Genomic DNA, 26634 nt, shown 5'->3' with positions numbered 1-26634 from the left:
AAATGCCATTTTACTGACAGAAAAATAAATGGCCATCTGGATGAGGAAAGCACATAACACAAGAACTTATGAGAACAACTTGCAAAGGCTAAGTATTGTACTATCCTTACATAGAGTGGGAAGAAGAAAGCGGAGACAATCTTCACTTGTCAAGGACTCCCACTCCTCACCTTTTATTACCCACAACAGTTTGTGATGACTTCATCTCTGGTTCAGAAATGCTGCAGAAATATTGTTCAAGCATGAAATTATTTATATTATTTATGAGACAGAGAGAATAGGTTCACCTCTGTAAACTGCCTATGCTGATGGCAGGTAACTAAAATGTTATGCATAAGTTGGCGGCTGAGAGAGTGCACAAAGAAAATTTATTTAGGATACTAAATAAGACTCATAGAATAACTAGAGGTGGCTGGCAAGATGGCCAAATAGGAACTACTCCAGTCTGTAGTGCCCAGCAAGATCAACGCAGAAGGTGGGTGATTTCTCCATTTCCCATTGAGGTACCCGGTTCACCTCATTGGGACTGGTTAGACAGTGGGTGCAGCCTACCGACGGCAAGCCAAAGCAGGGTGGGGCATTGCCTCACCAGAAAGCTCGAGGAGTTGGGGAACTCCCTCCCCTAGCCAAGGGAAACCATGAGGGACTGTGCCATGAGGAACAGTGCATTCCAGCCCAGATACTACACATTTCCCACGGTCCACGACCCGCAGACCAGGAGATTCCCTCAGGTGACTACACCACCAAGGCCCTGGGTTTCCAGCACAAAACTGGCCAGCCATTTGGGCAGACACTGAGCTAGCTGCAAGAGTTTTTTTTTGTTTTTTTTTTTCTTTTTTTCATACCCCAGTGGCACCTGGAAGGCCAGCGAGACATAACCATTCACTCCCATAAAAGCGGCGCTGAAGCCAGGGATCCAAGTGATCTAGCTCAGCAGATCCCACCCCTACGGAGGCCAGCAAGCTAAGATCCACTGGCTTGAAATTCTCGCTGCCAGCACAACAGTCTGAAGTCGACCTGGGACACTTGAGCTTGGTGCGGGGAGGGGCATCCGCCATTACTGAGGCTTAAGAAGGCAGTTTTCCCCTCACAGTATAAACAAAGTCACCTGGAAGTTCGAACTGGACAGAGCCCTCCACAGCTCAGCAAATCCACTGTAGCCAGACTGCCTCTCTAGATTCCTCCTCTCTGGGCAGGGCATCTCTGAAAGAAAGGCAGCAGCCCCAGTCAGGGGCTTAGAGATAAAACTCCCATCTCCCTGGGAAAAAGCACCTGGGGAAAGGGGCAGCTATGGGCACAGCCTCAGCAGACTTAAACGTTCCTGCCTGCCAGCTCTGAAGAGAGCAGCAGATCTCCTAGCACAGCGCTCGAGCTCTGCCAAGGGACAGAATGCCTCCTCAAGTGGGTCCCTGACCCCTGTGCCTCCTGACAGGGAGACACGTCCCAGCAGGGGTCGACAGACACCTCATACAGGAGAGCTCCAGCTGGCATCTGGCAGGTGACCCTCTGGGACAAAGCTTCCAGAGGAAGGAACAGGCAGCAATCTTTGCTGTTTACCAGCCTCCACTAGTGATACCTACGCAAACAGGGTCTGGAGAGGACCTCCAGCAAACTCCAGCAAACTCCAGCAGACCTGCAGCAGAAGGGCCTGACTGTTAGAAGGAAAACTACCAAACAGAAAGGAATGGAATCAACATCAACAAAAAGGACGTCCACTCAAAAACCCCATCTGAAGGTCACCAACATCAAAGACCAAAGGTAGATAAATCCACAAAGATGAAGAAAAATCAGCACAAAAAGGCTGAAAATCCAAAAACCAGAATGCCTCTTCTCCTCCAAAGGATCACAACACCTCGCCAGCAAGGGAACAAAACTGGATGGAGAATGAGTTTGACAAATTGGCAGAAGTAGGCTTCAGAAGGTGGGTAATAACAAACTCCTCCAAGCTAAAGAAGCACGTTCTAACCCACTGCAAGGAGGCTAAGAACCTTGAAAAAAGGGTAGAGGAATTGCTACCTAGAATAACCAGTTTAGAAAAGAATGTAAATGACCTGATGGAGCTGAAAAACACAACATGAGCACTTCATGAAGCATACACAAGCATCAATAGCTGCATCAATCAAGTGGAAGAAAGGATATCAGAGATTGAAGATCAACTTAATGAAATAAAGCGTGAAGACAAGATTAGAGAAAAAAAGAATGAAAAGGAATGAACAAAGCCTGCAAGAAATATGAGACTATGTGAAAAGACCAAACCTATGTTTAATTGGTGTACCTGAAAGTGATGGGGATAATGAAACCAACTTGGAAAACACTCTTCAGGATATTATCCAGGTGAACATCCCCAGCCTAGCAAGACAGGCCAACATTCAAATTCAGAAAACACAGAGAACACCACAAAGATACATCTCAAGAAGAGCAACCCCAAGACATAATTGTCAGATTCACCAAGGTTGAAATGAAGGAAAAAATGTTAAGGGCAGCCAGAGAGAAAGGTCAAGCTACCCACAAAGCGAAGCCCATCAGACTAATAGGGGATCTCTCTGCAGAAACCCTAGAAGCCAGAAGAGACTGGGGGCCAACATTCAACATTCTTAAAGAAGAGAATTTTCAAGCCAGAATTTCATATCCAGCCAAACTAAGCTTCCTAAGCGAAGGAGAAATAAAATCCTTTACAGACAAGCAAATGCTGAGAGATTTTGTCACCACCAGGCCTGCCTTACAAGAGCTCCTGAAGGAAGCACTAAACATGAAAAAGAAAAACCAAAACCAGCCACTGCAGAAACATACCAAATTGTAAAGACCACTGACACTATGAAGAAATTGCATCAACTAATGGGCAAAATAACCAGCTAGCATCATAACAACAGGATCAAATTCACACATAACAAATATTAACCTTAAATGTAAATGGGCTAAATGCCCCCAACTAAAAGACACAGACTTGCAAATTGGATAAAGAGTTAAGACCCACCAGTGTGCTGTATTCAGCAGACCCATCTCATGTGCAAAGACACACATAGGCTCAAAATAAAGGGATGGAAGAATATTTACCAAGCTAATGGAAAGCAAAAAAAAAGCAGTGTTGCAATCCTAGTCTCTGATAAAACATCTTTTAAACCAACAAAGATTGAAAGAGACAAAGAAGGGCATTACATAATGGTAAAGGGATCAATGCAACAAGAAGAGCTAATTATCCTAAATATATATGCACCCAATAAAGTAGCACCCAGATTCACAAAACAAGTTCTTAGACACCTACAAAGAGACTTAGACTCCCACACAATAATAGCAGGAGACTTTAACACCCCACTGTCAATATTAGACAGGTCAATGAGACAGAAAATTAACAAAGATATTCAGGACTTCAACTCAGCTCTGGACCAAGCAGACCTAATAGACATCTACAGGATTCTCCACCCCAAATCAACAGAATGTACATTCCTCTCAGCACCGCACTTATTCTAAAATTGACCACACAATTGGAGGTAAAACACTCCTCAGCAAATGCAAAAGAACGGAAATCATAACAAACAGTCTCACAGACCAACCACAGTGCAATCAAATTAGAACTCAGGATTAAGAAACTCACTCAAAACCACACAACTACATGGAAACTGAACAACCTGCTCCTGAATAACTACTGGGTAAATAATGAAATTAAGGCAGAAATAAATAAGTTCTTTGAAACCAATGGGAATAAAGACACAACATACCAAAATCTCTGGGACACAGCTAAAGCAGTGTTTAGAGGGAAATTTGTAGTACTAAATGCCCACAGGAAAAGGTGGGAAAGATCTAAAATTGACACCCTAATATCACAATGAAAAGAACTAGAGAAGCAAGAGCAAACAAATTCAAAAGCTAGCAGAAGACAAGAAACACCTAAGATCAGAGCAGAACTGAAGGAGATCGAGACATGAAAAACTCTTCAAAAAATCAATGAATCCAAGAGGTGGTTTTTTGAAAAGATTAACAAAATAGATAGACTGCTAGCCAGGCTAATAAAAAAGAAAAGAGAGAAGAATCAAATAGACACAATAAAAAAATGGCAAAGGTGGCCAGGCGCGGTGGCTCATATCTGTAATCCCAGCACTTTGGGAGGCCGAGGCAGGCGGATCACGAGGTCAGGAGATCGAGACCATCCCGGCTAACATGGTGAAACCCTGTCTCTACTAAAAATACAAAAAATTAGCCAGGCATGGTGGCGGGCGCCTATAGTCCCAGCTACTCGGGAGGCTGAGGCAGGAGAATGGCGTGAATCTGGGAGGCAGAGCTTGCAGTGAGCCGAGATCGCGCCACTGCACTCCAGCCTGGGTGACAGAGCAAGATTCTGTCTTCAAAAAAAAAAAAAAGACAAAGGGGATATCACCACTCATCCCACAGAAATACAATCAGAGAATACTATAAACACCTCTATGCAAATAAACTAGAAAATCTAGAAGAAATGGATAAATTCCTGGACACATACACCCTCCCAAGACTAAACCAGGAAGAAGTCGAATCCCTGAATAGACCAATAACAAGTTAACTAATGCCTACCAACCAAAAAAAAGCCCAGGACCAGACAGATTCACAGCCAAATTCTACCAGAGGTACAAAGATGAGCTGGTACCATTCCTTCTGAAACTATTCCAAACAATAGAAAAAGAGGGACTCCTCCCTAACTCATTTTATGAAGTCAGCATCATCCTGATACCAAAACCTGGCAGAGACACCACAAAAAAAAGAAAATTTCAGACCAATGTCCCCGATAAACATCGATCTGGCAATGCCGAATCCAGCAGCACATCAAAAAGCTTATCCACCACGATCAAGTCAGCTTCATCCCTGGGATGCAAGGCTGGTTCAACATATGCAAATCAATAAACCTAATCCATCGCATAAACAGAACCAATTACAAAAACCACATGACTATCTCAATAGATGCAGAAAAGGCCTTCAATAAAATTCAACACCCCTTCACGCTAAAGACTCTCAATAAACTAAGTACTGATGGAACGTATCTCAAAATAATAAGAGCTATTTATGACAAACCCACAGCCAATATCATACTGAATGGGCAAAAGCTGGAAGCATTCTCTTTGAAGACAAGGATGCCCTCTCTCACCACTCCTATTCAACCTAATAGTGGAAGTTCTGGCCAGGGCAATCAGGCAAAAGAAAGAAATAAAGGATATTCAAACAGGAAGACAGGAAGTCAAATTGTCTCTGTTTGCAGATGACATGATTGTATATTTAGAAAACCCCATGGTCTCAGCCAAAAATCTCCTTAAACTGATAAGCAACTTCAGCAGTCTCAGGATACAAAATTAATGTGCAAAATCACAAGCATTCCTATACATAAATAATAGAAAAACAGAGAGCCAAATCATGAGTGAACTCCCACTCACAATTGCTACAAAGAAAATAAAATACCTAGGAATACAAGTTACAAGGGATGTGAAGGACCTCCTCAAGGAGAACTACAAACCACTGCTCAAGGAAATAAGAGAGGACACAAACAAATGGAAAAACATTCTATGCTCATGGATAGGAAGAACCAATATCGTGAAAATGGCCATACTGCCCAAAGTAATTTATAGATTCAATGCTATCCCCATCAAGCTACCATTGACTTGCTTCACAGAATTAGAAAAAACTACTTTAAATTTCATATGGACCCAAAAAAGAGCTTGTATAGCCAAGACAATCTTAAGCAAAAAGAACAAAGCTGGAGGCATCACACTACCTGACTTCAAACTATACTACAAGGCTACAGTAACAAAAACAGCAGGGTACTGGTACCAAAACAGATATATAGACCAGTGGAACATAACAGAGACCTCAGAAATAATGCTACACATCTACAACCAACTGATCTTCAACAAACCTGACTAAAACAAGCAATGGGGAAAGGATTCCCTATGTAATAAATGGTGCTGGGAAAACTGGCTAGCCATATGCAGAAAACTGAAACTGGACCCCTTCCTTACACCTTATACAAAAATTAACTCACGATGAATTAAAGACTTCAATGTAAGACCTAAAACCATAAAAACCCTATAAGAAAACCTAGGCAATACCATTCAGGACATATAGACATGGGCAAAGACTCCAGGACTAAAACATCAAAAGCAATGGCAACAAAAGCCAAAATTGATAAATGGGATCTAATTAAACCAAAGAGCTTCTGCACAGCAAAAGAAACTAGCATCAGAGTGAACACACAACCTACAGAATGGGAGAAAATTTTTGCAATCTATCCATCTGACAAAGGGCTAATATCCAGAATCTACAAGGAACTTAAACAAATTTACAAGAAAAAACTCCACCAAAAAGTGGGCAAAGATTATGAACAGACATTTCTTAAAAGAAGACATTTATGCAGCCAACGAACATATGAATAAAAGCTCACCATAATTGGTCATTAGAGAAATGCAAATCAAAGCCACAATGAGATACCATCTCATGCCAGTTAGAATGGCAATCATTAAAAAGTCAGGGAACAGCCGGGCACGGCGGCTCACGCCTGTAATCTCAGCACTTTGGGAGGCTGAGGCAGGTGAATCACGAGGTCAGGAGATCAAGACCATCCTGGCTAACACAGTGAAACCCCGTCTCTACTAAAAATACAAAAAATAAGCCAGGCATGGTGGCGGGTGCCTGTGGTCCCAGATACTCGGGAGGCTGAGAAAGGAGAATGGCGTGAACCTGGGAGGCGGAGTTTGCAGTGAGTCAAGATCACGCCACTGCATTCCAGCCTGGGCGACAGAGCAAGACTCGGTCTCAAAAAAAAAAAAAAGTCAGAAACAACAGATGCTGGAGAGGATGTGCAGAAATAGGAGGACTTTCATACTGTTGGTGGGAGTGTAAATTAGTTCAACCATTGTGGAAGACAGTGTGGAAATTCCTCAAGGATCTAGAACCAGAAATACCATTTGACCCAGCAATACCATTACTGGGTATATACCCAAAGGATTATAAATCATTCTACTATAAAGACACATGCATACGTATATATATTACAGCACTATTAACAATAGCAAAGACTTGGAACCAACCCAAATGCCCATCAATGATAGACTATAGAAAATGTGGCACATATACACCATGGACTACACCATGGAATACGCAGCCATAAAAAAGGATGAGTTCATTCTGGAAACCATCATTTGCAGCAAACTAACACAGGAACAGAAAACCAAACACCGCATATTCTCACTCATAAGTGGGAGGTGAACAACAAGAACACATGGACACAGAAAGGGGAACATCACACCCCGGGGCCTGTCAGGGGGTCAGGGGCTAGGGGAGGGATAGCATTAGGAGAAATACCTAATGTAGATGATGAGTTGATGGGTGCAGCAAACCACCATGGCATGTGTATACATATGTAACAAACCTGCACATTCTGCATGTGAATCCCAGAACTTAAAGTATAATAAAAATACAATAAAAATAAATAAAGAATTTAAAAAAAATAATGCTCATGTCAAGCCCGTGGACATGGAGTATAGAAAACACAGACAGGAGTCCCTCCAGTGGACCTGAGCCCAGACTTCTCGGTATCACTCCCCATACCAAAGGGGGAAACATAGGAAATAGGATATGACTGCTCTCACCGGGAACCCCTCAAGAAACATCCACTTCTAGACTTCTTTGTTCATGTGCTTCTGATTTCCTGTCCTGCCACTTGTGAAATGGCTCCTTTCTTCATCAACCACATAAGGAGCCAAGAGCCAGAGGAGAGGCTGTTCACCTTCCCTGGCCTGCTCCGTCCCTAATCCTGTTCATTCTAAATGATAAAAAAGCAAACAAACAAAAAACAGATGGAGAACAGGGAGAAAATTAATTAAGAAGGAAAAAAATCCATCTTTGTTCTCCCTAGTTGCTATATAGCCCTGAGACAAATTGTCTGCAATGGATACAAGTTAAGGAATCTTAATTAGGGGTTGGAAATTCAAACCTAATACAGTAACATTTGCTTCTCATTTTACATATTCAGCATTGACTCTTTTTTATTTTTACAATAAGCACGTATTATTAACTTTATGGGTTTAAACTTTAAATGTATTAACTTTATGTTTTCAAAACTCTCATATTTTAATTATGGGCACAACTGAGGATACTACATAATATATGTAAAGAGCTAGATCAAATGTTAGCAACTATTCTCTTACAAACCACTGTCTGGGAAGGTACTACGTGCCAGCACTCTGTTGGCACTTTAACAAGCTTTCCATTTGTGTGTTGTTTCTTCAGCCTCCTAAGTCTAAGGTACTGTGCTCAGCATTGGAGATATCCCAGTGAATAAAACACATGTGATAATATGCCATATCTGAAAGCACGCATACCACTGTGGAGAAGACATTAAGCAAGTAATAGCACATGTAATGATTTAACTCTACCTGTACTAAGTGCTATGAAGAAGTAGTGTGGGGTCACCAGTAAGATCCTCGTAACAGCTCTCTGAGGTGGCTTTCATCCTCAATTATGGATAAAGAGCTATCACTAATGTCTGTAACACTAAAGTGTGCTAATCATAATAACATAAAATTTCCTGAACAAATAGTAATTATAATAATTACCACTATTATAATAATGACAGGAAATGTTTATGTCAATAGGTCAATGAGGAAAAGGATGGAAATAAATGAAGAAGAAAGTCTAAATGTGTGAGAGCGTATATGGATAATTACTGCCAAAGAATTTCTATAGCACTCTTCTGTTTCTCTGAAGAGGAAAATTCTTCCATGCAGAGGCTTAGAGTTCTTCAATGCAAGATACCCATTCCATCCCTGGAACAACAAAATACTGACAAACATAAAGTTAACCTAGAAACAAACACAAGTTCTGTATTTTCCAAAGTTAATCCCTTATTTTCCAAGACAGATCTAATTTCACAGACTTGGTTCCTTTGTGCCCATAAACTACTAAAATAACATGGAAACCTCAGTAATTTTATGTTTAAACCACATCAAAGATGACCTCTTGAACCTAGAAATAACATAAAAATCCAATTCAAACCAAGTACACTGTTTGGCTTGGAAAACATGGCCACTATGCTGGAGAGGCACTAAATAGTAAAGGATGAACATCTTCCGTCAAGATCTGCTCTAAACCAGAAACCTCATCAGCTTGGATGGCAAGGTTTCAAAGTTGCCATAATCAAGTATTTTTGGATTCTGTAAAATAAAAGTCCATAGAAATTGAACTTCAGGATGCAGAATGGTGGGCATTCCATCAAAGCAACATACGATAAAGTTGCTCTTTGCTTCTGTCTCTGCTAGAGGTGTGATTCCAAAATCTTGACAAAGATCCCCTGAACTAAATACTGCACAAGTCTCTTTACTTAGTGAAGGAAAAACAGAAAATCAGAATTCTAGACCCAGGGGTGTCTCCTGACAGCTCACAATGGAAAAGATACCAGTTGATTTATTATACAAAATGAGAGAGTCATAAGAAATTCAGAGTTGTGCTAATGAGACAGCCAACCTTTGATGGGACCTTAACTTGGCTTCACTTTAATTTTTGCTGTCACAAAATTGTTACAATAAAAAATTATGTTTTATTAAGTAGATGGCAAATCTATGGCATTTGTGCTACCACTGCTCCTCTCCATGCCCACGGCAGACCTTGCATTCTCTGTGACAGACTCAGCCTTGGAGGACAGCTTGACAGTTCCAAGTAGCCACTGCCCACGAAGTGAAACAGGCACAGAGTCAGAGTCTATCTGCCAATGTTCCTTTAGGCTGACTATCCTACTTGACACTCACAATACTGTATTCTATGACACCAGATAGAACCATCAGTTTAAGCTGTGGCCATTTTAAGACCTGTGTTTGATATTGTGATATTTGAAATATAGATGGAATGAGAAGAAAAATCAGGCTAAAATCACCATCAAATCAATTACACTGTGTTTACCCTCCTCAGTGTCCATCACTTGTATTATAGAGACAGAAGATTACATGAGCCAATCACTGACCTTATGGAGAGCAGGAGCCAAGACTGGTACCAAAAATCCATTGTAAATGTAATTGACAAGCTGATTTCGAATCAAGGGGTGAGCCACCTAAGAGAGAGGCACATAGGCATGAAAGAGGCAAAGAGTTCAATCTTCAGTTCTTAAAATAAAACAATTTTGTGTACATCCTGAACTCAAAAAGGAAATCCACATTTTGGCCATTTATTCTGTGATTAAAGAACAAATCAGACCTCATACTGTCATATAAGCCTTTCAAATAGCTTATTCGAGTATAAGCAGCTTGGTTAAAATCTGCAGAAGTTGAACTTTCAAACATAATATTGGTAATTTTAAACTGTGTGTTTGGAAAAAAGATAATAAATAGACTGAGTATGTATAAGGATTCATAAATTAAAGTTAACAAACTGGAAAGTATAATTTTTGCCCCTTATTTCTTCTAAATCACATCTCAACCTGTAACTAATTTTAAAAATTGAGTATAACTGTCAAAACGAACAAATAAATACATTTATTTTGCTAGCAGAAAACATTTTCTCATTTTAAATATGTATTTCCTGATAGTCATTTATATTAAAGAGAAAAGCATTTAAAAATATTTTCAGAAAAACAGATAATATTCAAAAGCAGAAAACATTATCAGAGGTACAATACTTCTCATATTTGATTTCCAAAATATATTTAGTGTGGATAACCCTCTACTAATAATATCTTTTATAAGTAACCTTTTCAGTAGTCTTCCCCAAACAAAAAATCTTAAAAGTATATGGTTTCAATGTCAAAATACAGTATGAAATATATAATTTCCCTGTTCTTACCATGCCCATTAGCTTTATTTCTCTTTCTTAAAAAAAGAAGAAAATGAAAAAGAGAAAGTCAAAAAATAAAGTAAAAGCAATTTCTAGGAAAATGAGGCTAGATCTTTAAATTACTGATAATCTCTCTGTGTGTATATATTTTTGGGGAAGAACTAATAGTAGTTCCATCTTTTTTATTTCCACAAACTTCTGCAAGAAAATGTTGATAGGTTGATAGACTGCAATATTAAAGGAAAAAATAAGATGTAATCCATTTTTCTTATATATAAATAAAACTTCCATTGACTTAGCAATAAAAATGAGATGGAACTAAAATAATTTACTTGAATTTTCTTCCAGAAGCTATTTCTTTATTTGGTAGATAAACAGATTATAACTAACATTTTTCATCCTACAATCACTATAAAGAAAACTTGATTTCTCAGGAGATATACCTAACGCTAACTGACAAGTTAATGGGTGAAGCACACCGGCATGGCACATGTATACATATGTAACAAACCTGCACGCTGTGCACATGTATCCTAAAACTTAAAGTATAATAATAAAAAAAAAGGCTGAGAAAAAAAAAAGAAAACTTGATTTCTTAATAAATCTAATATTAAGGTAATATTTATGCTATTTGGAACTAAAACATTCTTTATGAAAACTTACCACATCCTTAAATATATATAAAATCTGATTTTTATTGAAAACAGTAACAAGAAATCTAAAGGTAAAAATCTAATCAAGAAGCCAAATACACAAGAGTTCAGTGGTTGTTTTTTGCCCCCCCCAAACAGGACAATTTCAAAGCGAATTTAATTTGTGTTGCAATGAAAATGCTTAACTTCTTCTAAATTCAATCGGGATAACAATACTCTTTATGTAGTATGCGCCATTAAGCAAAATAAAGTGTTCTCCTTTGTAAATTCCCAAGAAGACCTTGAAGTAAAAGTGGTATAATCTGGATACTTAGAAACCTAAAAATATCTATTTAATGAGTCAGGCATTGAACTTATTTTTGATGGTTAAGTAGATAATCAAAACAGAATTAATTTATAAAGAAGATAAAGAAAATCTACTCATTTTTTTTTCTCAGTTAAAACTTCCAGAAACCTACAAACTAACATTTTCACTCATTCAAGGACATTCAATTGGCTTAAAGTAAAGCACCAATATTCCATAAACATTTATTAACATTTTAAAAAGTGAATGTTTTAAAATTAATCCTTTGCAATGCTTGTGCTCTGAATGAAGCCATAGCAAAGGGATCCTTTATGTGCTCTGGTACCTGTATGACTGCATTGCAAAACTCCAGGGAGTTCATGAACTGGACAAGAGAAGGAAGTAGAAGCCAGTCATCTTTCAGAAGGCAGTGCCATTCCTCGCCTTTCTCTTCTAGCTTTGTAGGCAGGGAAGAGTAGAGACCACTGAGCCCAGTTGCAAGTACCTGTATTCAGAAATAAAAACAAAATAAACGCTTTTCCAAAGTTCTCAACCTGCAATTAACAGCTCACAGGTTATGTCAATGCTGCTGGTCCCAAAACTATATCTTTAAGTAGCAAGGTATTAAAGGTATAAGAGCCCATCAGCCAGCTAAAAACTATGCAAACAGGTGAAGACAGTAGAGAAGGACAACTCAGGCAGAAGGAACAGCAATATCAGAACTATCTGGCTAATGTACACATGGTTGGTATGGGTTGCTCATCTCTCATGTGCCAGGCACTATGCTGGGCTAGGTGTAGGAGGAATACACACAAAGATGAATAAAATATTATTCTGGCCTCAAGAAGTTCAGGAGAGGAACAAATTCATAAACAGTATCCTACAGTACAATCCATCAAGTGCAAATACAGAGAAGGCACATACCCCAGTCTAGAGGAGAAACTCCTGTTTTGAGGTGGTCCAGGACAGAAAGTCACATACATTGGAACCATGAGCTTTATGAGAAAGATTCCATGCAATTCCTTGCATGCTTGAGGTCACAACTGACAGCTGCATGTTTGCAGTTTAGAAAGCACTTCCACGTATATTTTCTCATTTGATCTTCACAAGCAATAGCAGGGAGAAAGAATTGGGGGTCTGCAATCAGTTAGTTAGATGTGATGACAAGATTCAAGCAGAGATAAAGTGAGTCTACATGGAGGCATCAGCACTAGGAAAAAGAGAGGAGGAAATAAAATTTGAGCATTACATGGAAGGTGGATATGAGGGTGATCTAACCATGACATCTATCGGTCTGGCATTAATCCAAAACTCTTAGGGCTTGCTTCCTCCCTTAGTGTTCTGGTCCTTAATTTAAATTGACAGCCTTTGGGCTTGGTAAGTGGGGTAAGAACACAAAACTGTCAACTTACCCAACTTGGTCACCAAGAAAATGGTGATGCCTTTAATAGAGACAGAAATGTAGGAAGATAACACACTTAATGCTGAGTGCTTGTTGATTTTACCTTGTGGAATATCAAACCAGGGATGCAATGAATTTCATAGTACTGGAGGCCTCCCAGCTGGGAAGTGATACTGACTAAGCAGCAACTTGGAGATCCTGACTTGCTAGATATGTATAGGATGGCCAGGGATGGCACAGACTGAATGCAAAGGAGTCAGCTATGGGGCCAGGGGTGGTGGCTCACACCTGTAATCCCAGCATTTTAGGGGGCTGAGGTGAGTGGATCACTTGAACCAGGAGTTTGAGACCAGTCCGGCCAACATGGCGAAACCCAGTTTTTACTACAAATACAAAAATTAGCTGGGTGTGGTGGCACGAGCCTGTAATCCCAGCTACTCAGGAAGCTGAGGCAAGAGAGAATCCCTTGAGCCTGGGAGGCGGAGGTTGCAGTGAGCCGAGATTGGACCTACTACACTCCAGCCTGGCTGACAGAGCTGGAGTGCCTCAAAAGAAAAAAAAAATAAAGGCCAGCTACAAAAGGCTTTGCTCTAGCACAAACCCTGAGGTGACAATGGCCTCGAATGAGATGGAAACATTCAAGAAAACATAATGAGGCAGGCCCAGAAAAGAAATAGTGACATACTCATTGATCTCACTGTCTAATGAGAGATTAACGGGCAATTAAAACAGTGTTAGAAATGCTCAGAATACATAATAGAAAATATATGGTGCTGTGGGTGTACAAAAGACTCTTAACTCAGATTTGGAGGGTTGGCAGCAGGAAATATTCTCAGAAAAAGTGATATCTAAGCTGGTGAAGAGTACGTAGGAGTTAGCCAGAAAAAGAGTAGGGGGAAGAATATTCCAAGCAGAGAAAACAGCATATACAAAAGCTCAAAGGAGAAAGAAAAGATGGTATTTTCCAGGAACTAAGAGAAGCGCAGTATTGTTAGAGTGCAGAATTACAGGTAGAAAGAGGCTGGCAACGAAACGGGAATCAGATCCTGCAGGGTTTTATAGGACAACATGAGGAGCGTGTGGGGCATCCAAATGGAGAGCCCAGTATTCAGATACGTGGGGCTGATGCTTAAAAGAGAGCTCTGGGCTAGAGACGGAGCCATCAACATGTAGATGGGACCTCAAGCCATACGAACCAGACAGAGAAGGAAAGGGAGATTTAGACAGATGAGATATGACAAAATAATCCACAGTGCCTGGCATCACAAACAGAAAGTCAAAAGGAGGTGTGGGCCTAGGTATGTTAAACTTGGAAAAAAATTATCTGTAGACCTATTGTTGCCTTCCTTTTCCCCTTGTCCTGTTCTCACAGCACTCTCTGTATCCCTTTGTGTAGCAATCATCTTTCTTGCATGTATTAGCATATTGCCTATCTTCTCCATCTCTCCTGGTCTGACTTGTTCATTCCAGTCCACACTGGAGGTATGGATGATTTGTCCAGTCAGGTATGTTGAGTTTCAGATGTTAACATGGACAGACCATATGAAGTCATGGGAGGGCCTAAGAGGGGTGGGGGAGATGGTATAGGAGCCCCCAGTGGAGTATAAAGGACAGGGAGACAAACAGATGAACCATTTCAGCACTAGAGAAATCAAAAAAATTATATACATTTCTCTGTTCTATTTCCTGGCAACCTTTAATCATTCATTCATTTACTCACTCGTTAAAAAAATACCGAACACTTACTTCAGGCCAGGTACTATGTTAAGTACGGAAAATACAACCATAAACAAGACAGTACATTTATCTCTTTTTAAAAAATCAGGGCATCTTTGGTCCCAAAGGAGAATGTCCCCTATTTAAAGTGAACATACCCATACAAATCACTTTAATTCCAGTTTTGAATGTGACCCAAATGAGTTGCTTCTTATAAATTAGAAACCTCTGGCAAAAGAGAACAGAGACCAAAAGTTCTCCTCGAAGAGAAATCTAATCTTGATGCCACATTTTTTTAAATCAATTACATTTGCTAACTCATGCTAAATTAACCACAGAACAAAGGCTTTAATTCTGCATACTCCTGATTTCTTAACCACTTTGAGGCTTTGAAGATGAATTCATAAAGACAGGCTTAATTTGTCTGACTAAAAAGCTGGGAATAACTATTCAGTATATCAATATAATTACAGCAACATTAATTTTCAAATTACATACATCAGTGACAGTAATTAAAAATAACACATATATAATATTCACTTTTTAAAATGAATATGGTGAAAGGGCATGGCTGAGATGTGAACAGAAGCCTGCCCATCCAGAAGGTAGTCCCTGTACAGAAGGATACTCTCTATGCATAAGGATACTCCCAGAACAGAAGGACATTGTCTGTACAGAAGTGACAGCTGAATAGGAAGTCCTGCCATGTTCCTGCCACTACAAAAAGTGCCTCTGCTATGTCCTTCAGAATAGCAAAGAAACAGGGGAGAAAATATTCTGCAGACTAAAGAGTATTACATAGTCTTAGAAACAAGATTCTAAATCTTTATGGTATTTATATCCTCCCTTCCTAGACTGTGCTCAGAGTTCAGATTCATTCACCCAGACTGCACATATTTCTAGAACACAGACTGTGGGCCAGACATATGCAAGATTGGTCCTGGGGAAAGAGTAGTGAACAAGTTGGACCAGGAAAGATGGAGAAGATGGCTGATAAACCAATACATGCAAGAAAGATAATTACTACCCAAGGGGATACGGAGTGCTGTGGGAAAAGGACAAGGAAAAAGAAAGATACCAACAAGTCTGTAGCTAACTTTTCTAGGTTAAGAGATGAGTAGCACATTCTATTTACTTTTAAATTTCATTTTTAACTTAGAATTAAATTATAAAAAGTTTAAATATAGATGTATTCAACAGCTCATTTAAAATAAAATTCCCATCCACTATTTTAGCCTTTCATTGATCCTTGGATTCCCATCTACACACACACAAAAATTGTAAAACATTCTATTTATTCCCAACACATTAAGCATTAAACCATTTTTCACTTATTTGCACTTATTTTTCACTTATTTTCCCTCAAGAATCTCTTTAAAAGAAACTAATCACCATGTAAAACTATAAGGATAACAACAGACAAAAAAGCAAACAACTTCCCTGGCAGCAGTATAGTGTGGCAGTTGCTGAGACCAAGGACTTTAGTATCAGACAAATGCGGTTTTGAACCAGAATCTGCCACTGACAGGCAGTTATTAAAGTTCTCTAAATTTCCATTTCTTCACTAAGTTGTTGCCAGGATTAAAGAAAATAATGCATCTACCAAGATTAGCATAATGTTTTACACATAGAAATGTTTCCAGTGAAGGAAAGAAAGATGACATACAAAAAAAAAAAAGAAAGATGACATGCACAGAGCAGTGAACAAGTAATATTTAACTTTAAACATCTAATGATATCTGGTTAATTTTAGCAAACACAAAGATTTTTGGCAGATGACTTTAGTCTGAAGCTCGCAGCATAACACCTGGTAGGGACTATTTGATACAACTTGCTAAAATAAAAAGCCTCATAAATTTTGGATATGGGATAAATAACATTCTACCTGCAGCTGTGTACCTAAAGGGCGCTTGCTTTAATTTGCCTTACTTGATTTAGGTATACACTGTTTTCTACATTTGCCAATATATAACAGTGGCATGAGCTTAACCATCAATATTTGGTTTAAAAAAAAAAAGTGACAGGGTCATTTAGTCCCCATCCTTTTGTTGGCACCAAATTGTTCCCTAGAGTATCTTCATTCTCCTTCTTTTCCTGGGAAAGCACATCTTGAGCTATGAGGCAGCAGAACCAGCAAGCTCTTCCTATCAACTATAACAGTAAAGGTTTCCAAAAGTGGTCCGATTTCCTGAAAGAGTCATTACTGTTCCAACAGCCTGATGCTAACACACTTTGACAATCATACTAATTAGAGAAACCTTTTTCTCAATTGTGGTCCTTAGCTGGATGGGTAATAGAGCATGCTTTTATCTTCAACATAAAGAGGACTTTTTTTTAAATTATGTTGTCAGATGTAATTATAGAAAACTGGGTACAAATGAGATTATGGGATCTATCCTGAGGGGCAACTTAACACAATGAAGCTTGTGTTCCATTCTAGCAAACAAGGTCAGCTGGAGATGTTGTTTTCCCTCCAACTTTAATGATCTGTACAGTGTTTTAAAATATGTTTTTATAAAAGCAACACTCAACTAAAACCTGCTTATGACACAGTTAAATGGAAATCTAAACATTAAAAATGGTCCATTCTTGTCATATTTCAATTTTTAAATTATGAAATATGAAAAATATATGAAACATAATAGAAACCCATCACCAAGACTTAACAGATTTTAACATTCTGCCAAAATTTCTTCAGAACACTCTGATTTTTTCAAACAATAAAAATTACAAACAGAACTGCACCCTACTCCAATCTCATTACCATCCCTTCTCCTTCCTTCACCCCCAAAAAGCCACAGTCTTGAATTTAGCATATATTATTATCCTTGTGGTTATTTTGTACTTCTACTGTATACATATGTATCCAAAAAACAGCATATACTAAGATTCTGTGTTTTAAAATTTTATGTAAACTCTGGACGGGCACAGTGGCTCATGCCTGTAATCCCAGAATTTTGGGAGGCTGGAAAGGCAGATCACTTGAGGTTAGGAGTTCGAGACCAGCCTGGTCAACATGGGGAAACTCTGTCTCTATTAAAAATACAAAAAATTACCTGGGCGTGGTGGCACACGCCTGTAGTCCCAGCTATTCAGGAGGCTGAGGCATGAGAATCACTTGAACCTGGGAGGCGGAGGTTGCAGTGAGCCGAGATCGCACCACTGCACTCCAGCCTGGGTGACAGAGTGAGACTCTGTCTCAATAAATAAATAAATAAATAAATAAATAAACAAACATGTTTTTTGATTTACTGCTGTTCACACACATATATATTACATGATAATACACATGATTCATACACTTTGAATGCTGAAAAGTATTCCACTGATGTATGAATAAACCAGTTTATCTTTCAATTCACGTACTTATATTTTTCTGTTTTTCAAATCACTGTTTTATTGAACATCATTGTATATGTATCCTTGTAAATAAGTGCCAGATTTCTCCAAGCCAGATATCCAGAAGGGAAGCTGCAGGATCACACAGTAGGCAAATATTCGGTTTTACCAAACATTGCCATACTGCTTTCCTGAGTTACTATACCAATTTATATTCTCAAAAGTTCTTGTTTTTTTCACACTCTTGACAACACAGTTACCACTTAATACTTACTACTCTGATAAGTATTAACTGGTGTCTCATTGCATCACCAATAGTGGGACAACTTAACACAGGCCCCTTGCTGTAATGCAATAAGTACATCGCATCTCTTGTAAAGTAACCTTGCCAAAAATATTTAACCTAAATTTAACTAGGCATGTAGATCTAAGTCCAATTTGCAGGAAATGCAGGGTTAGGGACAAGTCACACTACAAAAGAAACAATCAAACCCAGAATGTGGGGGTGTTTTATAAGACAACGGCTTGGTCTCTTAAAAAGTCAATGTCATGGGGAAGAAAAGTGGCAGGTTGTTATTATATTAACGGAGACTAAAGAGACCTGATAGCTAGATGGATATCTTTTATTGGACTCTACAAAAGGGGAGAAAAAAACTATGAAAGTAATTTGGGGCACAGTAGGAGAACTGGATACTAGATCGTATTAAGGAATTATTGTATAATGTTCTTAGGTACAATAACAGTATTGTGGTTATGTGGGAGAATGTCCCCATTCATAGGAAACACAGACTAAAGTATCTAATGTCTGTAACTTAATTTCAAATGGTAAAACAAAAACAAATAAAAGCATAAAATACCAAAGGATGGCAAAATATTAACAACTTTGAATCTAGGTGGTGTGCATACAGTGTTCATCTTAGTGTTTTAAATTTTCTGTATTTTACTTTTTCTCATAATAAAAACTTTTTAAAACATAAATTGCATCAACTTTATAGATCAATTTGCAGGAATGTCTCATCTATACACTATCTACAAGCTGTAGAGCTCTCCATTTATTTAGATCTTTTATGCCCTTTACAATTTTCTCCATAAAGGCCTTTCATGTATTTGTTGGATTTATTTCAAGATATCTTATGATTATGTTGCTTTTGTAAATGGTATTTTCTAAATTGCCTTTTGCATATTGATCAAGTGAACCACCTGAATATTTTGATTTGTTACAATACCTGCTCTCCTTTAAGCAGAATTACACAATTGAATTAAACAATTCAAATAAGCTAAAACCCAAACCTCGTATAGCTCCCTCTCAAAACTGCCGTTTTTAAGAGGTTTTCTTTAGAGCAGTTTAAGGTTCATGACAAAACTGAGAGGAAGGTACAGAGATATCCCACATACCTGCTGCCCCAACACATGCACGGCCTCCCGGATTATCAAAATCCCCTACCAGGATGCTACATTTGTTACAACTGATGAACTCACAGTGACACATTATAGTCACCCCAGAAACCATAGTTTACATGAGCGCTCACTCAGTGTTTTACATTCTATGGGTTTGGACAAATGTATATTGACATGTACTCACCATTCTAGTATCATACAAAGTAATTTGACTGCCATAAAATTCCTCTGTGCTTTGCTTATTCATCCCTCACCCTGCCCCAATGCTCAGGGGAAAAAAATGATCTTTTTACTGTCTCCATAGTTTTACCTTTTCCAGAATGTCATATAGTTGGAATCATACAGTAGGTAGCCTTTTCAGATTGGCTTCTTTCACTTAGTAATAAGCACTTAGGTTCCACCATATCTATTCATGGCTTACCAGCTCATTTCTTTTCAGCTGAAAAATATTCCATTATCTGCATATATCCCCACTTTATTTGTCTATTCACCTGCTAAAGGACATCTTGGTTGCTTCCAAGTTTTTGGCAATTATAAATAAAGCTTCTATAAACATCCGTGTGCAGGATTTTGGGTGGACATGTTTTCAGCTCCTTTAGGTAAATATCAAGGAGTGCAATTGCTGGACCACATGGCAAGAGTATGTTTAGTTTTGTAAGAAACTGCCAAACTGTCTTCCAAAGTAACTGTACCATTTTGCACTCCCATCAGCAACGAATGAGAGTCTCTACTCCTCCAAATCTTGCCAGCATTTGGTGTTGTCAGCGTGGCCCCTGCACACTAACTGATTGGTGAACTCCCACTCCACCACCCCATGTTCCTATGACAACAAAATACACTAAAACTAGTGGTCATTTTCTTGCTGAGACACAAATGAATTTGTGAAACTAGCAATGGAGGTCTTATCACATGCCATGATTCCTTGGAGCAAAACCAACCTGAAAAGCTAAGAATCAGAAAGCACAGGTTTTACCAATCTCTCAGGATATGCTCCTAGAACAACTAAAATCATTCTTAATGCAGTAAAAATTAACCAAAAATGGTAACACATCTAGCTTCCTTTGTTGGCTTATGATGAGCTGATGCTGCTCAGCCAAATAGCATCTCAACTTAGATTTGTCTGCTCCCTCCAAAAGATTTCCTCTAAACATCTTTCCATAGGAAGTGCCAAGTACAACTTACTGTGAGAAAAAAGGGAGTAAGAAAGTATTCATCATTAGCAACAGAAGAGAAAAAAGGGAGTGAGTGGAAAACGTGCCAAGGAGAAAGACTTACTGGACAAAAGTAGGTGTTCTCCACGATGTGATGGGCCACCATGGTGTTCTCAGCAGAGAGAGACATGATGAAGAGCAATGCATCCCGAGCTTGCTGCCCTACTGACCCCTCTCGGTGAATGAAGGGAATCAGAAGGGAGAAGATGAGGAAGTTGGCAGCGCCTTGGTCTTCACTAGTGTGGAAGAAGAGTTCTAAAATGGATGGATCTTTGGCAAGAATGGAACAGAGCTGATTAAGTAGGACAACCAGCTTCTCCTCCACAGTGGGGGTGGTTGTTCCTGAACAAGAGCTCAGCAACATCATCAGAGGCTTCAGAATGGGTTTGTGGTGCAGCAGAGGCTGGTGCGACTGGGTGACCAACATCTCATACATCTTTAGCTGCTCAATTTTAGTCTCATCAGTAAATTCCCTTCTCAGGCTCCAAAGGAAAAGTTTCTCCATGATGTTCTCAGAGACCACAAATTCCAGAATCGGCCCCATTGCAGCATCCTTGGCTTGCTCTTCAATCAACAAGAAGAGCATGTGTTCTACATAATTCTGCACGGCACTGGCCTCATCTGGAGGGATAGACCCATATTTTGCCTGGGTGTTCTTCAAGGGGTCATGCTTCTCCAAGATTTTCACAACCTGTAACCAAATCAAGCATTTGTCATCCGTCTGATGTTTATCATAATTACAAAAACACATCACCACTGATTTTACCAAATCGTCACCAAAAATGCAGGAGCCACTGCCCACAAGACATGTGTGGGCATTGTGTGTGTGTGTGTGTCTCCCTCTCAAACACTAAAATGAAGGAAAACTATAGAAAGAAGATGTCTGAAGATGTTTACTTACACAGTTATAAATTTCAACAATCTAAATATTGAAGAAAATAGTATGGTTATATAAATTAAGCTACATGTATTCTTTGGATTATTTATTATGAACATAATTGAGGAAAATGAGAAACTGTAAGTGATATGTTAGATGAAAAAAGCAAGCTATTCATAGATGTTAGACGCATAATAATTATGTCAAAGCCATATGTGAAAAATATGCAAAAAGAATCATTTTGATGTTCAAAGTCATGACAAATTCTTAAATTTTTTTCTAGATTGTTGATGTATAATATTGCTTTTTAATTTTAAAATACATTAAATAAGCAAAAGGAAACCATACTACCCATGTTCTTCTACAAATAGAATTGCTTTGGAGATCTCAGCAGAGGAACACAGCTCCTCATATGTCCTTGACAGAAAAATATCCTCCCTTCCCTACTTGGATGGATGCCCTCTTCAACCAAACATGCAGCAACAGAAAAGATTAAAGGAAACTGATAAACAAGAGACATACAACTAGTAGAATCAACCCTAACATATGGCATGTACTGAAACTAAAAAATGAAGGGTTTGAATGCTGTATTCCTTTAAGCTTAAAAATTCTGAGACAACCAATTATGAAACAAATTCCTAAAGTTTGGAGTGATTAAAAAGTTTTGGAAATAGAGCTGATAATTAAGCACTTTGGGAGGCCAAGGTGGGAGGATCACTCGAGCCTAGGACTTCAAGACCAGCCTAAGCAAAATAGTGAGACCCTGTCTCTACAAAATAACTTTAAAAATTAGCTGGGTGTGGTGGTGCATGCCTTGAGACTCTGAGGTATTAGGATCATTTGAGCCCCAGGAGGTTGAGGCTGCAGTGAGCCTTGATCGTGCCATTGCACTCCAGCCTGGGCAACAGAGAAAGACCCTGTCTCAAACAAAACAAAAAACAAAATTGGTTAAGGTGGCCTATTTTGTTATATATACTTTACCACAAAAAACTCAATTAACAATTTTAAATAAAAATCCCTAAATAGGTCACCTCACAGCCCTGGTCAGCTTCTCTCCTTTCCCACTGCTAGCATCTGAAGGTTTCTCACCTTTCTCTGCCAACAGATACTTACTTCCACTTTGCGACCTGGAAACTAAAACAATCTGTTATCTCAACTTCCATTTAACTTCATGACTTAGAATTTCTGGTATAATATTCATTCCATTTACTCCCTTGAAAATATACACATACGATAACTTTTAAACAACCAAACATTTATCAATGACTTTATCTTTGTCCATTTTTGCCTTTCTGAATTGCATGGAATCTATGTGTCTTTTGCAGTACCCTCCAGGTCCAGTCCTATCATGTACTGTTACGCGTTCTGTGCGAGTACTTAGGTTATGGAATTTTTGCAAGTCATTGGGGAAGCTGGCAAAGGGATAATGCTATGTCAGCATGCATGAGCAATGAGGGAAATTTATTTCTCAGGGAAATGTCTAAGTCTCTCCCTTGTCAAAAACACGGAAAAAAATCGTTATAGACCAGGCAAGTCCATCCTTACAGAATAAAAGAATTTCCACAAAATCTATAATCTCTATTGACTTCCATTATAAAGTTGATAATGCTGTGTCACAAAGGCAAAAAATCACCCTAACACCCTTGAGTTGACATTTTTAATAAAGAAGGCCTTTGGCTAGCCCCTACCCAGGGAGTACCCGGCCCACTGACTAGTGGCCACAAGCCAGCCACTAGACATCCTCTTCTTTGCTGCACGCCTGACTCCAAAGTGCACCCACTATCCTACAACCTCCATCAAGCCCTCCAGGATTCCTTGCACCTGGTGACCTTCCTAGCAGCAGCAACACTGGGACCTGGTTCTCTCCCACCCCTTTGTTCTGGGCCTTACCAACATCTCAATAGAATGCAATCACAGTACCACACTGGTCCAAAGGGACCCTCTACCTCCACACCACACATGGTCCAGCCCCAAAAGTCCCTAACTTCAAGCCTCCACATTCTGAAGAACAAAATTCATGTCTTATCAGTTCTGTAATTTCAAAGTCCATATATTGAGTTTACTTATGAGAGCTATCTTTACAGCTAGGCCTCAGGGTAAAAGTGTAATTATACTTTTCATGTGTGCCCAGACTGTCTAAACTATCTAAAACTGGGGCTGTGCTTATACATGGATGGTGGAGTGGCAAATTAGCTCAATCTTTCTGGAAAACAATCTGGCAATATGTAATAGAAGCTATAAAATTGTTCCTGCCCTTTGACTTGTTAATCTGACTTTGGGGAAAATGCCCCAAGGAAACAACCCATAAATAATTTGCTAAAAAATGTTCAATTTTCCAATAACGAAAAAAATACTATTGACTCAAATGGTCAAGAATAAGAGAATTAGAATCAAAATATGTTATATCACCATACAATAGACCCATCAAAAATAAACACTAAGTAAATTCATTTTATATCATTAAAATGTAAGTTAAAAAGCAAATACATTGCCAAGTAGATATATGATTGAGTCTAAAGAGATATAAATGAGATTTTAAGGTTAATTAGTTATTCTTTCCTGTAAGTTTATCTAATTTCATAATTCAAATAACAACAAAGGTAGACAACGTAATCATGTACTAATGCCCAAAAAAGACCAAACCAATGAGTTTAAAACAATTAACAATTAGAGATCTCTTAAGTCTCAGCAATTTCTAAGCAATATAAATTTATAAATATGCATATGTATTTATATTTTATATATACAATATATGTGCATGCAAATATGAAAGATACAGCAAAAGTCTTTATTTACATAACCATAAATTGTATTTTTCTCATTAACTTTCATTTATATTATTTATTCCAATTCACTCCTTTACAAACAGACCTCCTTTTTTTGCTGTGAAAAACTTTAAAAAGAGAACTAAGATTTTTATATAGAATGCAAACTGTTTAGCAGCTTTTAAACTGAAACATCTTTACCCTCTTTATAGTAGTTCCCTTATACTGCCTTCAGATGGAGGAGATACATTGAAGAACCAGCCCTAACCCACTGGTTTTACTGCCTGGAAGATGGGTGTGTTATAACCAATGTACGTGAGTCATGGAACACACAATGCTCAGCAAAGTGCTGATTATGCTTGTGTTGCCACATGTCCTTAACGTCTCTCCTTAGGACCTTCCCAGGCTACCTCCTTTTCCTTTCCAGGCAGACACACCCATGACCTGCTTTTAAAAGTGCGCTCTGGTGGCCCAACCTTGGGACTGGTTCCTATGTTGGCAGAGAATGCCTAAGAAGCTTCTTGACTAGAGCACAATTTGCACCGAAATGCCAAAGAACTTCTATCCCAATGTCCCAAGTTTGTCACTCCAATGGTGTCATAGTTCTTTCAGTTTCTATAAACTGATCTCTGATGTGACCTGGACTTTTCCTTATTTTTTCCTTTTGTGCCCTCTTTTCATATCACTCCCATCAAACTCCAATATTTCGGTGCCCCTGATTTCTGCTTGCTGAGAGTTCCACCCACATACCAACTTTTACCTTCCAGTGCTATGGATGCCACAATTTCATGCTGCTCACAGTGGCTCCCCCAGCCTGGTCTACTCCTGATTATCAGCTGTCTTATACTCTCAACCTTGCCTCATTTCCTACACCTGGCTTCTTCTCAGCTATCTAGACTCAGTCTCAGGGATTCAGCTCAGGGGGAAAAAAACACAATTAATGGGGCCGGAGGGATCTCAGTAGGTCAAAGAATGAAGGCAAGCAAAATATACTTTGCAAATATTTCCAAATTATAAAACAAATTTACCTTGTTAGGCTGAAAATACCATTTAAAAAACTAATCAACACCTTATAAAGCCCACGCTCATTAATTAAGTAAACCAGCTGAGATCAGAAATAGCAACTTAAACGTTTTGCGGATCATAGCTAGACATTTGTTGATCTACAAACTTTAAGAAACACAGACGTGTGTGTGTGTGTGTGTGTGTGTGTTTGGGTGCATCGTTAGCCTTGATCACATATAGATCCTAAATGTAAAGTATCACAATTCCAAAAAGAAGGAGACACATACAAATCAACAGTGTGAACAATGCTGTTAAAAATATCAAATTTATAGAGCTAAATTTAACCTAATTTCAAAGCCATTTGACTTAAAAATGTGAGAATTACTGGGGCTAAATAAGATTAATAAATAGCATATTTCTTTCATTAAGTAGTATCAGATACTCCTATCTTTACCCCTGATGATGGCCCCTGTGACCCAATAATAATTGGCCTGGATTTCAAATGGGCACAAATTCTAAACAGGAAGTGCAAATGCTTTCAAAATGAAGGCTCTACATAAATCACTTAATCGTACCTCAGCTACAAATGATTACCCTTCAGGATAAACACAAGTGTTTCTTTCTCAGGAGACTAGCTTTGATTCCACTTAATATTGTTCTATGTCTTACATACATGCATGCATCAGTAGGTAATTATTTATGCTACCAAAGTTAGAGCCTAGTTATTTTAAGAAAGTCATATGTGTAAAATCCATACTTCCAAATCCTTTGGAATGCTAAAATAAGGTGGCATTGTGGAAAAAAACAAGTTACTATGCAATATTTTCCAACATACTGAAGGGCAAGATTTAGCCATCTAAAGCCAAATTCCACTTAATGTACCAAATAACTACACAAAAGTTTCCATACAGTCCTTGTTCATTACTTAACAGCTGTGTCTTTCAGTATGAAGTGTTCCTTGTGCATCCATTTCCACAGGGAGACCTCTACCAAGTCACTTCTTTTTATATTAAGATAACAGCTTTATATTACGTATTCACTTAACACCAGTTTTTTAATGTCAGCTCCAGTCCTGAGCTCCAGAGGCTTGCTTAAATCTTGGATAAAACAGTTATGGAAAGGCCTTATGAGTAATGATTCAAATAATAACATTTCAAAGAACACTAATTTCAACCACAGCAAAAATCAAACTTACCACCAAGCACACAG

The 26634-nt window shown here is 38.6% G+C and overlaps 1 protein-coding gene across 4 annotated transcripts in view; it reads right to left on the bottom strand.

Annotated features, from left to right (window-relative positions):
* FHIP1A (FHF complex subunit HOOK interacting protein 1A) overlaps positions 1 to 26634 on the bottom strand; it is a 251136-nt gene that overhangs the window by 70072 nt on the left and 154430 nt on the right. For all 4 annotated transcript variants that reach the window (XM_054484895.1, XM_054484894.2, XM_063664193.1 and 1 more), the window contains 3 exons: positions 20843 to 21469; positions 12059 to 12217; positions 9971 to 10057 (listed from right to left, as the gene is read on the bottom strand). In XM_054484895.1, coding sequence (XP_054340870.1) covers positions 9971 to 10057; positions 12059 to 12217; positions 20843 to 21469 — 873 coding nt within the window. The remainder of the gene's footprint in view (positions 1 to 9970; positions 10058 to 12058; positions 12218 to 20842; positions 21470 to 26634) is intronic.

Source organism: Pongo pygmaeus, chromosome 3 (assembly GCF_028885625.2).
Source record: "Pongo pygmaeus isolate AG05252 chromosome 3, NHGRI_mPonPyg2-v2.0_pri, whole genome shotgun sequence".
Taxonomy (NCBI): domain Eukaryota; kingdom Metazoa; phylum Chordata; class Mammalia; order Primates; family Hominidae; genus Pongo; species Pongo pygmaeus.
This window is presented reverse-complemented; position numbering and strand designations above follow the sequence as displayed.